This window comes from Phalacrocorax carbo, chromosome 1, assembly GCF_963921805.1.
Source record: "Phalacrocorax carbo chromosome 1, bPhaCar2.1, whole genome shotgun sequence".
NCBI lineage: Eukaryota > Metazoa > Chordata > Aves > Suliformes > Phalacrocoracidae > Phalacrocorax > Phalacrocorax carbo.
Window position 1 is genome coordinate 74,155,963 of NC_087513.1, and position 13,810 is coordinate 74,169,772.

The window sequence follows — 13,810 nt, forward strand, 5'->3', positions numbered from 1 at the left end:
TTTGCATATTTTCCTTCGGTTCCTCAATGGTAGTAATTCCTACTGACAGCCATGTGCCACCTAATTCCTGCCTCCCAGACATGAGATTTTAGTGGTCGATGACCAAGCCTATTTAATATGCAAAACTGTTAGGAGTTTACTTCCTGCAAACCATGTAATGGCTCAGGGTATTTATTTCTAGGTGCATTGTCAATCCCAGAAAGAGGTGTGCATTTTAACACAAGTCAAAAGCCTTAAAAAAAAAACAACAAAACTGTTAAGTATTCCATATCACATGCTTTCAAACCTGGGGAAAGCAAAATCATCACAACATATGCCAGCAGTGCAGTTAGAAACGAACTTTATTGTTGCAGTTTGAAATTATTTACACAATATAAATCTCTTTGAAAGGTACATTACTTCATTTAATCAGTGGTAGAAGGCCTTATAATAGCTTCAATAACATTTAGTTCAAAAGAAATACAATTCACTCCAATGGATAAATGGTGCATCTAGACTCCACAACATACACAAAGGGTCATGGGGACTTTTGGGGGGATGACAGTGCTGGAAGATGAGAGAGGCTTATTTGTAAACTGAGTTTATTGAATTCACAGGACATAATGGATTTATTTAAAAGAATACTGAAAAATATGCAGTAACAAAAAAAAAAAAAGCCACAAAATGGAATATACCCCTAACATGCTATGGCCCTGCTTCTGCAAGTATTTAAAGGGTTTTGGATAGCTGGATTAAGAGGCTTGAGACAGAATCAGTTAATCTAAGTCATATCTAAGAAAGATTGGATACATTCTTGGTGCTGAGACTACTCAAAGCACTTGTGCAGAAAGCAGCGTTATTAACTACCACAGGCTGCATCGGAGGTAAAGTGTTAAAAGGAACATTTCTTAAAAAAAAGGAAAAAAAAAAATCTTTCTCACACTGAAGACTTGACACCTACCGTTCTTTTGATAACACTTAATTACTACAACCAAAAGCTTAGAAACAATATACTTTTCCAGTTCATGCTGCATTTTACGGCATTGTATACATTTTTCATGTTTCTCTTCTGTGGTGTCTTTCATCTTGTGTTTGGAATGGAACTCGGGGCTGGGGGGAGGAACACTTAACTGAAAAAACACAGCTGAGATACCACACAAGTAGGCTGGTGCAGTACCTGAAGCTATTTCAGCATTTATTTTCAAGGTTTGTTAGATTTCAAGTAATTTGTTTTCTTTCTAAATATTCACACAACTTTTAATTTCCACCAAGTTTTCTGTGTCATGTCTCTATAAGCATCAAATCAAACCTATTTGGGAAGTCTGTGAATTAGAGTTCCACACGGTAGGACACCCGAGACAACAGCTCTACAATTTTAGAAGGCTACAGAAGAAGCTAACCTAAGATCTTGACACAGAAGTTTGGTAATCTGGTGAAGTCTGGCCACCTGTTCCAAGATCATAATGGGCTTTGGGGCTATTCCAGTCAGTTTTCTGGCATTTCGCAACAAAAATAAACCCTTTTATTAAAGAATCTGGTGCTAGACCACCACCTGTACTATTAAACACATAGAAAAGCCCAACACATACTTAAGCGTTGCAAATTAATCAACGGCATAGGGTTTGGTTGGTTGGGGTTTTTTCATTTGTTTTTTAAATAATCTTTTAGAATTATTCTTCCCCCTCCCCCCAGGCTAACTGGTTTTCTAACCACAGGAACTTAATCTCTACACATCAGACCAAATGGAAAAGTCACTTTAAAAAAGAATCATACAATGCTCTTTCAGTGTCTCGGCACATCACTCAGAGCACCTCCATACAACTGGCACATGCAAGCGTTTTGCACATTTTCCTTTCCACTCCAGAGGTCTAAGCACCACAAAGTTGGTTTCTTCCAACATGTCCCACCTGGATTTGTGCGGGTTCTCACTGCTAAAGTCATGTGGTTGGCTAACAGAACACCTCCTTGCACAAGACCAAAGGTCACGGCTTTTTGTATCTTTCACAACTAATGAAAACAATCAGCTTGCAGCCCCGCAGTAATAAAAGGGGCAGGGGGAGGAATTCTTCCCCCTTGCATTACCTCAAGGTTTGATCAAATGCTCTACCACTATAGTTACAGCCCACCTGGTGTGGAAGAGATGATAGGAGGTGGAGCTATTTCCAGTGGTTTAGTAATCTAGCACACCTTAGAAGGCATCCAAGAACAGAGTAAATAGAAAAACATGAAAGCAAAACACAAGCAGCCAGCCAGCCAAGGAAGATGTGGTCAGCCTCCTCGGCAAACCATAAGAAGGACTACCCCAAGCAAGAGATTGAATTCCACTGGGTTACAGAACCAAGTCTTGTTTAATCAGAAAGTTACCAAAATTTGTTCTAAGATTTCTTTCGGTAGGAGTAACAAAAGGCTATTTCATAAGCTTTTATTAGCTACCAAAGGCTTTAAAAAATCTGAATTTCATTTTGAAACAAACTTTACCCTTTACAATTTGCTCTTGTCCTTACACCATGCAAGTAAATGGGCATACCCAATACCTGCTACATCAAAAGCTTGAGCTTGAGTTTCCATGTGAATGATTTCCTTTTTCTTATATTTACTGAGCCCACCCCTCCTCTTGAGTAATACTACTTTGATAAACTCACTTCCCAGGACCCAAGTAACTTACAGTGTCAGCACTGATAAGCATGCGTACCTTTCATCCGGTGCAGGTGAAGCTGACAGGATGTACAAACTGTATCAAGATCAATTTGTCACATGGACAACAAGACCTGCACACCTGTACTTTCCAGAGTTATTAAACGCATCAGTGACAGGAATAAACTAACAGCTTGAAGGACACTATGGATGGAGTTCAAAACCAACAGTGAAAGGCAACAGTAATTAAACAGTCAGGCATTTGGGGAAAACTACCTGTCTATGCTTCCAGGATTAAAGGCCTCTTCAGAGAGGGACTTCCTATGCAGAAAAATTCTTATAAGAAGTTATGTACTGACAAAATAAAACAAGATTTTAGTCAAAAAGGTGATGATTAGTGATGATTAAGTACGGAAAGGAAGCTTTTCATATTCTTGTTTCCCCTAATGAAGTAGGGTTGTGGACACGGGGAGGTGGAGGGAATGGCACACAGGGAAAATACCTCAGGTAGGTTTCAAATAGTCTAAAGGGGCTACCAATAGTTCTAGTGCTGAGGAAAATGACCAGCAGAACTTAGTGATTTGGGCATTTATTATAAGCATTTACAAGTAAGCAACTAATCCTATTATAAGGCTATATCCACCAAAAACATTGAAGTTAGGGGACTTCTACCACAACTAACTCAATTGCTGTCACCACGGGAGCGCACACTTTAAGAGTACTTCAATTCAACATGCTAATGTTTAGAAGTCTCCAGCATTCAAGAATGTATAAGAAATTTTTGGAAGTTTAAGTAAACAATTGTAACAGCCTTCCCTATACCACAGGTACTACATGTACCTCTGACACATAGTTTGCCCTATTATTAGAATAGACTTTCTCTTCATTTTAGTACTGTGTAAATTCTTTTATTCCCAGAATCATTCCCAAGAGCAAGATGTCAAAAAAGATAACGGGAAAAAGACACTGGATGCCCAAGGCTATAAATGGATACCTTAACATGAAACTATTATGCTCTGATACAGGTCAAGTTAACAAAAGAAGTCTGCACACAGAGTTAGATTTCTTCTTTACATCAAAATTTCTACAAAATAGGAGAGAATACAATGCAATACACAAGTCCATAAATGCAAGATACAGTACAATTCACACTAATTTACAAATGGTTATTTACACTGTTGTATATACATACACAGTCAGACCTGGTTAATGCAAATTTGCTACGTCCTTTTAAAATGCAGATCGAGAGGTGTAAATATGTTACTTTTCAGAAGTCTTTAACGCTCGGGTAACTTATGAAATTAGGCATGGATTAGCCAGATCTGACTGCAAAAATGAGAAGAAAAAAATTCACACTCTTCTGCTTTACAAAAGCAACCAGGCCACTATGGTCTATTGACTTGATGCTATTTATGCAAGAATGCCATTACTAATAACCCTCTTTATATTTACAATACAGGTAACTACAGTAAGAATTATTAATTTGGCATTCGTGCCCTTAGCTTAACATAAAGGCAACAGAAGATCTTCTTGGCAAGTCACAGTCAAAACTACTTAAGGATGTTTCTAGAGCTCAGTCATTTTTTTGTCCTCCTTCAAATATCTTAACATTGCTATTAAACAGACTGAGATTAATTAATTGAAACACGTACATGTTCTCTAGTTCGGTGCTCTAGTACCTATCTTACATTCAGAATGTCCTGTATTCACAGTTTCAAGCTACCTTATCTGCAATGCTATTGCAAGCTACTGCTTCAAACTTAACACATCTGTAGATATTCCTTAGCAAGTGAGAATATCAGAGTGCTACTGGCTCAAACAGATGTGGAACAAGGCTCAAGGTAACTGGCATTTCATTTTGGGAATTGTTTTACAGTATTTCCTCAGAACTTATCCAGGAATTGTTTTAACCTGCACTTGTCTTGACAGAAAGCTAATGCAAAGCAGCATTTAAGTGTGTAAAATGAATTTCGACATGCAAAATGAAAGCCTCTACCAGTACTGCGAAGTCAATCACTGTAACCTGTGATAATCCTTGTGCTTCTTCGAAGTGGCTCAGGAAAAGCTTGCAGTATTTACTATCTGCTTCAAAGTGCTTTTATGGGATTCAGTGGAACTTCACTCCACAAGAATGAGATCGAGCTGCACTCATGAAGAGCTTTGGTTCTGCAGAAGCAAGCTTCCACTCCTACAGTTATTGCTACTTGAGCTATACAAACAAAAATACTATACTGAAAAAAAATTACACCAACTCCAAACTTAAATAGTACTGGTACCTGAAAAGGGAATGTGGATTACCAACTGTTGGGAAAGTTGGGATCTATCAAGTGTCAGATTCCCCAAGACCAAGTCAACATCACAGCATTTTTCAAATATTTCACAAATACAAAGCAACACTACCAGAAATAAAGCCACTACTTGAAGAAAATAGTAATACGAGTTCAAAAATCTTTATCAATCTTACTTCCAAGCAGATCTTGCTGAACTTAAAGGGACTACCAAGACAGCAGGGTATTATTCAACGTATGTCAATGTCAACAGGGAGAACGCACAGAAAACTAGTGTCTTCTGTGCTCTCACGAGCTCTAGCAACATCCTTGGTAACTGCTACAAAGGAAAATATAAATGTCTATTTTAGCTATTTGTTTCTATTTAGCTACTAAGAAAAACTGTCCAGTATAGTAGCCTCCAGCTAACAAATGCTAACAAAAATGGTTATGCAATTTCAAATTACAAAAAATTCCAGTTCTCCCACTTGTATTAGGATTTTTAAGGTTTTGGCTGAAGGAAATAAAAAAAAATTGGAAACATTCAGAGATGAATATAAACCAGGGGGGAAAAAAAATCCCAAACCTTGCTTTTGTAAAATAACAGAATGCCATTCAAAATGGTCTTTCAAGGTGAAAGTTTTTCATTCACATCAATTTTCTTTGTCCTGAATCAATCCAAGCTTTTGTAAAGCACATACGTGCATGTATATATATGTGTGTGTATACACATACACACACAAACACACAGTGTGCCATAAAGCAATTTTGAATAAATATCTTTGCTGGAGTCTGTACAACAGACTCCCCATAATATTTACTCCTCAGGTAAGTTTGCGCTTGCACATGTATATGCACACACACAGACTTTGTACACGTGGGCACTTATGTGACCAAAGTGCAAAGTTTTTCAGAGTATGATCAGAGTTGAGTACATGCCTGCCCAACTCCACACTGCATTGTTGGGTTTTATTTTTCTGTTGTGGGTTTCTTCCCCTTCCCACCCCCACCCCCCACACCCTCCCTTTCAGATTTAAAGCCTCTTTTCCACTCAAACTTATACATTATTTTGTTAAGTAAACATTTTCTTTTCAGTTCACATTTTGTAATCCAGACCATTCTTGGTATAACAGCTTTAAGAAACAAGAAAATGTGTGTGATGATCAAAGCTCCATTTTTCAAGTCATACTTTTCCATATTATCCCTTCAGACTGGAGACTTTGAAAAGTAATTTGCTGCCACAGGAGGAAAAAAAAAAAAAAACAAACAACCAACAACAACAAAACAACCCACCACAAATCTAAAAAAAGGCCCCAGACATACCAGAATCTGCAGCTACAGGCCCAAGCATTTAAGACTAAAATCCAAGGTTAGAAGATGACAAAGTAGAAAGATGTCAACAATACAGGAACTGTAAACCTAAAATGTCTTGCTCCCCAGTGCAACAGGATCTCTGTTCACTAATCTTCAGTTCAATAGTCCGTTCCACTAGATGCTGCTGAAGCACAAATACAGACACCAGAATAGTGTTCAAATTTAGAATCAAGTTTCAAAAAAAAAGGAACATCAATTTGGAATAGTGGTCTTCTGCTTTAAAAGTACACTTAATAAACAAGCGGCTTTCCCACAGAAGTTAGAGATGGTACGTTGTCCATCTAGGACTATGATGGTACATATCCTCAAAGAAACTGATGGCCACAGAACTTCAACATTTCTAACAGCTTAACGGCATCAATAAGGAAAAATCAAAACATTATTTATCAGTTCAGCAAGGTGGTTGATTCTTATACAAAAGAAAAGTACCATCATATGGAAAGCTACCTTCTTTTTAAAAAAAAAAAAAGGGGGGGGGGGAAGATCACCCTAACTTTTCTCCCTAGTTACAGCACACTGGTGATCTCACTAGTCTATTATCACTCATATTTTGCTTGTATACATCTAAAAAGTTAATATTCTCTAACCATGTTTTCTTTATTATAAGTTAATGCAACTTCAATAAAATAAGTTGTTAAATGAATCCTTTGGAACAACCTCACTGTCTGCACCCAACTTTTACAAAACCAATGAAAGCAGCAATGGAATCATGTTAAACTTATAATAAATAATTCACATACAACATATGTTAAATTACAAAGAAGGATTAAATTGCCATTTCTACAACTTTTTATAGATTTAGCAAGTTTCTAATCCATTTTATATCAACAGCAGTACGTATGCTCTTCAAACTAAATTTAACATTGAAGGACTGTTTAGAGGCATTATTTATAAAGCAAGAACCACCAAGTGAGCATTACAGAACTTCAACAAATGTTTAGCTTTTTCCAGTATCTGTTCTCAGAAAAGATTCAGGGGTTGTCCATCCACTTGGTAAGTTTGTTCCTCTTTATTACTCAGGAAGAGTTAACGTCATGACCTCCAGCTTCATTTTGAAATACTGGTTAAACCGAACAATTGCATACCTAATCAAAGGGAGAGAGAGATTTGAAGTTAAGAGCAGATAACTCCCTTTGTGAAAACAGCCATGCTAGGTAGGACTAGTCATAAGTCCACCTACCCCAGTACCTTCTTTCCAACACTGACCCTTAGCAGCTGCAAAAAGCAGCAATTAAGAACAGAGCAACCGTATTACAGTACTTCCTCACCACCACCCCACACTCCCAGCTTGCTACAGCTTGCAAAACAGATGCTGTTCCAGGATTATCAAAGTTAGTATTTTCCTGTTTAACAGTTCTTAATAGACTGCCCAACAACTGACAACTAACAATTCCAAAGATACCTGATCTTGACTATTGCAAGAAATGACATTTTAGTCAAAAAACTGACACATTTTTGGGTTCTATCACCTTTGCTTTTACTTGGGTTTTTGTGCCATCTAGCGGTTACTAACAAGTCCTTCTTTTGACCAATTATTCTCAAGTAGAAGAAATTCACAGTTGTCTCATTTTCAAAATGACACAACTAAGCCTAGTACACTGGCTTAGTCAGTGCAAAAAATTCTGAAGTGGGAACTTTTATCAAACAAAATGATTAATTTTATCACCTCACCCAGTCCCCAATAGAGAGATGAATTCCTCTGCTTGTTGCCGTGAAAGACCATTTTTAAAAATGCCAAATACACACATCTACCTGAAACAGAGCACCACTGGCTAGTGTCTCAGGAAACAGAACTTAACATTCATTGGCATTACAAAGATTCTTTAAAAAAGACTAGGAATTTCCAAGATCAACACCCCGTGCAATAAGAAGTAAACAAGCTCTTTTGTACAAGAGTCCCATTTCTTGCTTGACTCCTGCAGTTGAAAACGTAGGTCTTGCATCTGACATAGTACACCACAATGACCAGCTTGGCTTTTATGCCACTGTCTCTCCAACAACAACAAAAAAAAAAACACTCAATGCCCAAAAACATTTACTCCTTTAGGGGTGTTCCTTGCCATGTTATATACTATGTGTTTTAGCCCAGGAGCACATACTAACTTAAGAAAACTTTCAGCAACAAAAAGCACAGACAGCTTTTACTGCCTTAATTTTCTCCTAAAAATTAACAGTTACAGTATGATCACACAGATCAGATCTGTTGCTCAGATAGCTGGGGTGTGGGACTAAATGGCCACACAGGTCCCTTCCAGCCTCCAGTATTCTATGCTTATATGTAGAAAGCACACTTACCCTAGAAAATCAAAGTCAATGGTGGAATATTTGGCTTGAATTAGAGCCCACAATCCCCAAAAGAAGTGGGAAGCCTGAAAAAAAAAATTTAAAAAATTGTGAAATATTAACATTCTATAAAATCCAACATGTAAACGTATTCTCACATTGAGACAAAAAAGTTATCTACAAGAGACTTCTCAATACCCCGTCTTTTCATAAAGTTATTTGATATCTCTTTACCAAAAGGATTGGTAAACAAGTACTATAGAATTAATTACTGGCAATCAGAGGAGTAAATCCATTGGCCTCCTGACTCTCCATGCATTGTTTTAAAGAAAAAAATATGTTGCATTTATAAAACAGTTCCTCTATTAAGTAGACTGTTATACAAATACACCATGTTAAAAAAAACGCAGAGAAATACAAGACATCTTCAAACTGCTTCTAACAGTATACCTCATTGGGGCATTCAAGGACTCAATGCCACACCTATTAGATTTCTTATTCTACCTCCATGAATTATGTGGTTTTCTCCTTGAAGGACAAGGCATCGAAGCCAGGTGGAATTTTCTGAAGGCAGATCAAAATTGAACAGGCTCATCCTTTCAAAGGGAAAGACCATGGGAGTAAAGCTTTTACATCCACCAAAGTCTGGGAAAGAGACTGACGGACAGGAGGCGGCTTATAACGCACAAGATACCGGAGCAGGGAGCAGACTCACACAGACAGCTCTCACACTGTATGGAAAGGCAGCACTTCTGGGGAACCACAGGAGACTACATGTGCACTTTGCTAAAATTTAAACCACTAAGGTGATCAAAACCAGATCTGAAAGCAGCTCCCTGTTTGCCAAGACACTGCAGGCAAGAAAAGAGTTACGGTAGCACTGAAAGTCTCTAGAGTGGCCTAATTATCTGTTTTAAAATAAATAAATAAATGAAACAAAGTATCCTAGTTTAACAAAATGTTACCTTACTTTAAAAACGCTTTTAAAATCAGGCGATTTATAGGTCTTTATGAAGTATATTACCTTGCTCTTCTGTCTTCCTACCATCACAGGAAAGAACTTACCACAAACCCACCATAAGCTCTAGCCAACTCAGGCGCTTGCCAGATCAATAAACAGCCAATAGAAATACTCACTAAAAGCTCATCTTGTTTCTGAATGCTCACTGCCTCGTTCACTAGGAATATTCTATAGAGAATTTCTGACACTCGTTAGAGAAAGTTTCCATAGAACAGGCTAAGGAAGTTTTTCTTTATATACCTCAGCACTCAGAGTAGGAAACTGGCAATTATGTTTGTCCACAGAGTAGCAGCAGGCTTCTCTATAGCATTAATATATTCTAACCAACAGTTTGTTATTTACCAGTGCAAACTGATTGACTTGGACATATAGAACTTCAACTTCTTTTTCACTGACTTCTGTGCCAAATCCTTTATATTCTTTGTAGGCCTCAAGGTAAGATCTCAGCCATTGTTCCTGTAATTTTCTGTTAGGATAAAGGCTGTAGTCTACCTCATTTACTCCTAGAAAAAGAAAAAATACCTATTAGAAACTTATGATGTCTAAAAAAGACCATAGAATCACATTACTGGACTACTCCCCTCCGCCTCACCCCCAACCCACATGTACAAGTTGATGCGGACAAACACCAGTGTCTTTACTTTAACCTGATTTTACCAGTTACAGGTCAGCAAGAATTTCTCACACATGAACTGGAGCATTCAACATACATGGCATAAATCCTTCTGCGATGTTTTCAACCACATACATATTCTACTTCTATTTTGAAATTCAAGTTTGGCTTTGAGAAAAGTGTTTCATAATGCAAATGCTTTTCCTTGACAAAAGCCCTCCCGCACGTATCAAATACCACATTTCATAAGAAAAGGGACTTGTATGCAGCAATATCTAAAGGTGAATCCAGATATGTATACATGGTCACCAGCTAAGCTCATTATTTCTGAGATGAAAATTTATTGGAAGTCTACTCCTCCTCCACAGGGTATTGGTAGATTTAGAAGTTTTATCTCCATAACCACTCTCTTTCATCCCATTTTTCTTCCTATACTGGAAATGCTTAGTCACAGGCCATATAGAGTCTGCCAGAAGTCCCAAACCTGGATCATAATTCACTCTCACTAGCTATCATTCCCAGAGGATTTGGGAATTCTCCTTAAGTCTTATTTTTATGAACAGTGCAATCCCCTAGTACCTAAACACTTTCTTGCGTCAGATCCACTCAAATCTAGCTTTTCAGAAAAAGATCAGACTTTTTTATTGCAGGGACAGAGAATAGTAGACATGAAGCACAACTGTTTTCCATAGGACAAAAAAAGTATTTGTGTTTAGTGTTCTTACTGTACTTCGCTGCTTAAAGATACAGTCAGGCTCTCAGAAGTCCCAGATGAAAAAAATCAAAAGCTCTCAAATATATTTTGTAAAGAATTTAACTTGCTTTCCAAATACTTAAGTTACCAAGTACAGACTCTGAATTTTAAGTTATCTAGATTTAACATTCAGTTTGTGAAACCACAACTGGTAGATTAAGGCTCCTAATTTCACCATACTGCGCTTTCCACCTATACTAATCATTACATAGGTTTTCCCTCTTGCTCCATCTTATGAAATAACACAGCATACATCCATGGTTATTTCTCTCTTATGGAGTGAACAAAAGGAGCATTCACTGAAAAAGACTGAACTAGTAAGTGAATTAGTCTACCAGCACCTTATTCCCCAAAATCCCACCTTTTTCCTACCACAGAGCCTTAACTGTCACTTCTCATTTTAGGACACAACTCAAGGGCAAGTACTTACTGGCACACACAAATGCAAAGCCACCAAAAAAACCACATAAGCCTGCCATTTGGAACTGTGGAAGCACACAGTGTATTCTCAGTATATACCTATGCTGTAAAAGATATAACTGCAGTATTTCATTACAGTGGGCTGAGTCTCCACTGTGTCATTTCACAGAAGGATACTGTGAAAGCTGTGAGTTCTGTATTCATTTAACCCCACCAAAACTTAGGACATGATATTCCCATTTCTGAATTAGCAGAACTGCAAAGGCAGGCCATAACTGGCCCACAAGATAAGACATTATCACATTTTGACACCATCAGATGAACAGCTATATACACTTATCTAGACATACGAGGAGAATGTGCAAGAATGAGAGTTTTTATAAAACCAGTTTGCCTTTACCTCAGAAATCCAAATTTTACCTGCAAATTCATTGAAGTGATTTCCAATGTCATAAGCCAGGTAATTGTATCCAGAGTATTCATAGTCTATGAACTGCACATCACCTATGTGAGACACAACAGCAGCAACATCAGAGTCCATATCAAATGAAGTTATGGCCCTAATCTTTTGGTGTCCTCTGAAGTTTTTGGGGAAAAACAACCCCAAAACAAAACCACACACCCATCTTACTTGTGCACCGTTGTGTGCACTCAAACATTCCAGGGTAAGGCTGGGATTTTTATGATATGAGGTTTTCTTGAATATTCATTCAAGAAAGCTCTTAAAGGATTACTTAGAGCTTACAGTTTCTATTTATAAACTGATTAGCAGAATTTCAATTTCAACTTCCACCACATGAGGGCATCCCTTACCTTCAAAATAAGAAACAGAGGATCCTTTATTTAAACTTCACGTAGAAATAGCAGATTAACCTTTTCCCAACAAAAAAGAACAGCCCTGTTTATTCTCACGCAAGTGTGCAACCACAGTGACAGTGGACTAACACATTGCAACATGCCGGTATTTCCTTTAACACGTTGATACTTCCTGCTTCCTCCAACCGTACTTACAAAGTAAGACTATTCTCAATTGTCGCATTTTTTAGCTGGCTTAAACTAGCCTCAGGAAACCATCAGACAATCCTCAAGTCCTCAAGCTATGAAACTAAGTAGTGTTATATAAACACGGACTGATAAAGCAGTAAACAATCCCAAATATATCCAAATTACATTTACCTATAGTGAAGCTGGGGAAAATGCTTCACTCAAGGTAATACAACACTGAACCTGCTCAGGAATGTCTACGCCACATCAAACAGTCAAGACATTAACAAGATGGATTGTTCTAGGTAAAACCAGAACTCCTGTGTTTTAAGGGAAACCAGCAAAATTGGCTAAAAATATCAGAAAAGGAAGCAATGGGTTAACCTAAGAGCTGTTTGCACTAGAACATTAAAATATAAAACCTTACATTCCCCACTGCTATGCTGAAATGGCTAATTTTCACAGTTGCACCGTTCTCCCTCTCTGCACCCATTCTTTTGACGACTAGATACATATTTACATACTCCTCCTATTACAATGAACAATCTTCTTAGCATGACTTAAAACATCTTCAGATACTAATGCTAGCTATCAGAACTTCAGGTCCAAAAAAAAGTAAATCAAGAGTAATGTTAAGTATGTTATTTATTTCCTAAACTAAGGATTTTAATTGTCTAATATATGGCCTCCTTAAGATTTCTGGATATTGCACATATCAAATACAATAGCTTTGCCAGATGAATGTCCTGACCAAGTTATCATAGAACAACTTTGTTAGAAGTGTTCCTTGTATCTATATGCCGTTCATCTTTGCCATATTTGAAATGCTACCACACTGATGTTTTCCAGAAGGATAAGTCTTCTTGCCTAAGCACTTATAACGAAAGTAAAACCCCACTCCACAAACAAAATCAATTAGTCACAATCCTCCAAGTCAGAGTTTACCCTTACTTCCACAGAAAGAGAGGACTGCTTACCAAGGATATGAGGGTAAACCTTTTAGGCTGACAAACCAACATGAAAATGGCCTGCAGAGTAGCAAGCTCCTCCCAGGAAAATCTTGTTGGCAATGGAAAATTGAAGTTCTCTAGAACTCTGAAGGGACAAGAAATTTTACAGCAGCTGCAGCCAAGATCTTATAATATTGTCACAGATTAACTTCTGCTAGTGCTTGACTGGCATATTCATATACTTGCATATGCCTGAATTTCCCACTGGTTCTTCAGCACTACTTTTAAGAAGAAACACCTGTAAGTCACATGCCAGTCAAAATGCACAGCCCAACCCTGGTTAATATTCTGCTACATAACTCAATTCTTGAACTTCTCCCTTACACACACCCCCAAACATTTGATATTGCTTGTATTCAGCGGGTTTTCCTTCCTCCCCCGTCTGAAATACAGACATGGCAGGTAAAAAACTCTACCTGCAAAATATCAACATAAGAAACAAAGTATTTTTCATGCGCAAATCTCATCTTG

The 13,810-nt window shown here is 37.7% G+C and overlaps 1 protein-coding gene across 1 annotated transcript in view; it reads right to left on the bottom strand.

The window, feature by feature from the left end:
* Positions 1-323: 323 nt before the first annotated feature.
* The window catches only part of ETNK1 (ethanolamine kinase 1), a 32,012-nt gene continuing 18,525 nt past the window's right edge, over positions 324-13,810 (bottom strand). Inside the window, exons 5-8 of the mRNA XM_064459879.1 lie at positions 11,766-11,849; positions 9,901-10,061; positions 8,550-8,623; positions 324-7,339 (exon numbers count right to left, since the gene is read on the bottom strand). Of these exons, the coding sequence (XP_064315949.1) occupies positions 7,267-7,339; positions 8,550-8,623; positions 9,901-10,061; positions 11,766-11,849 (392 nt within the window). The 3' untranslated portion in view covers positions 324-7,266. The remainder of the gene's footprint in view (positions 7,340-8,549; positions 8,624-9,900; positions 10,062-11,765; positions 11,850-13,810) is intronic.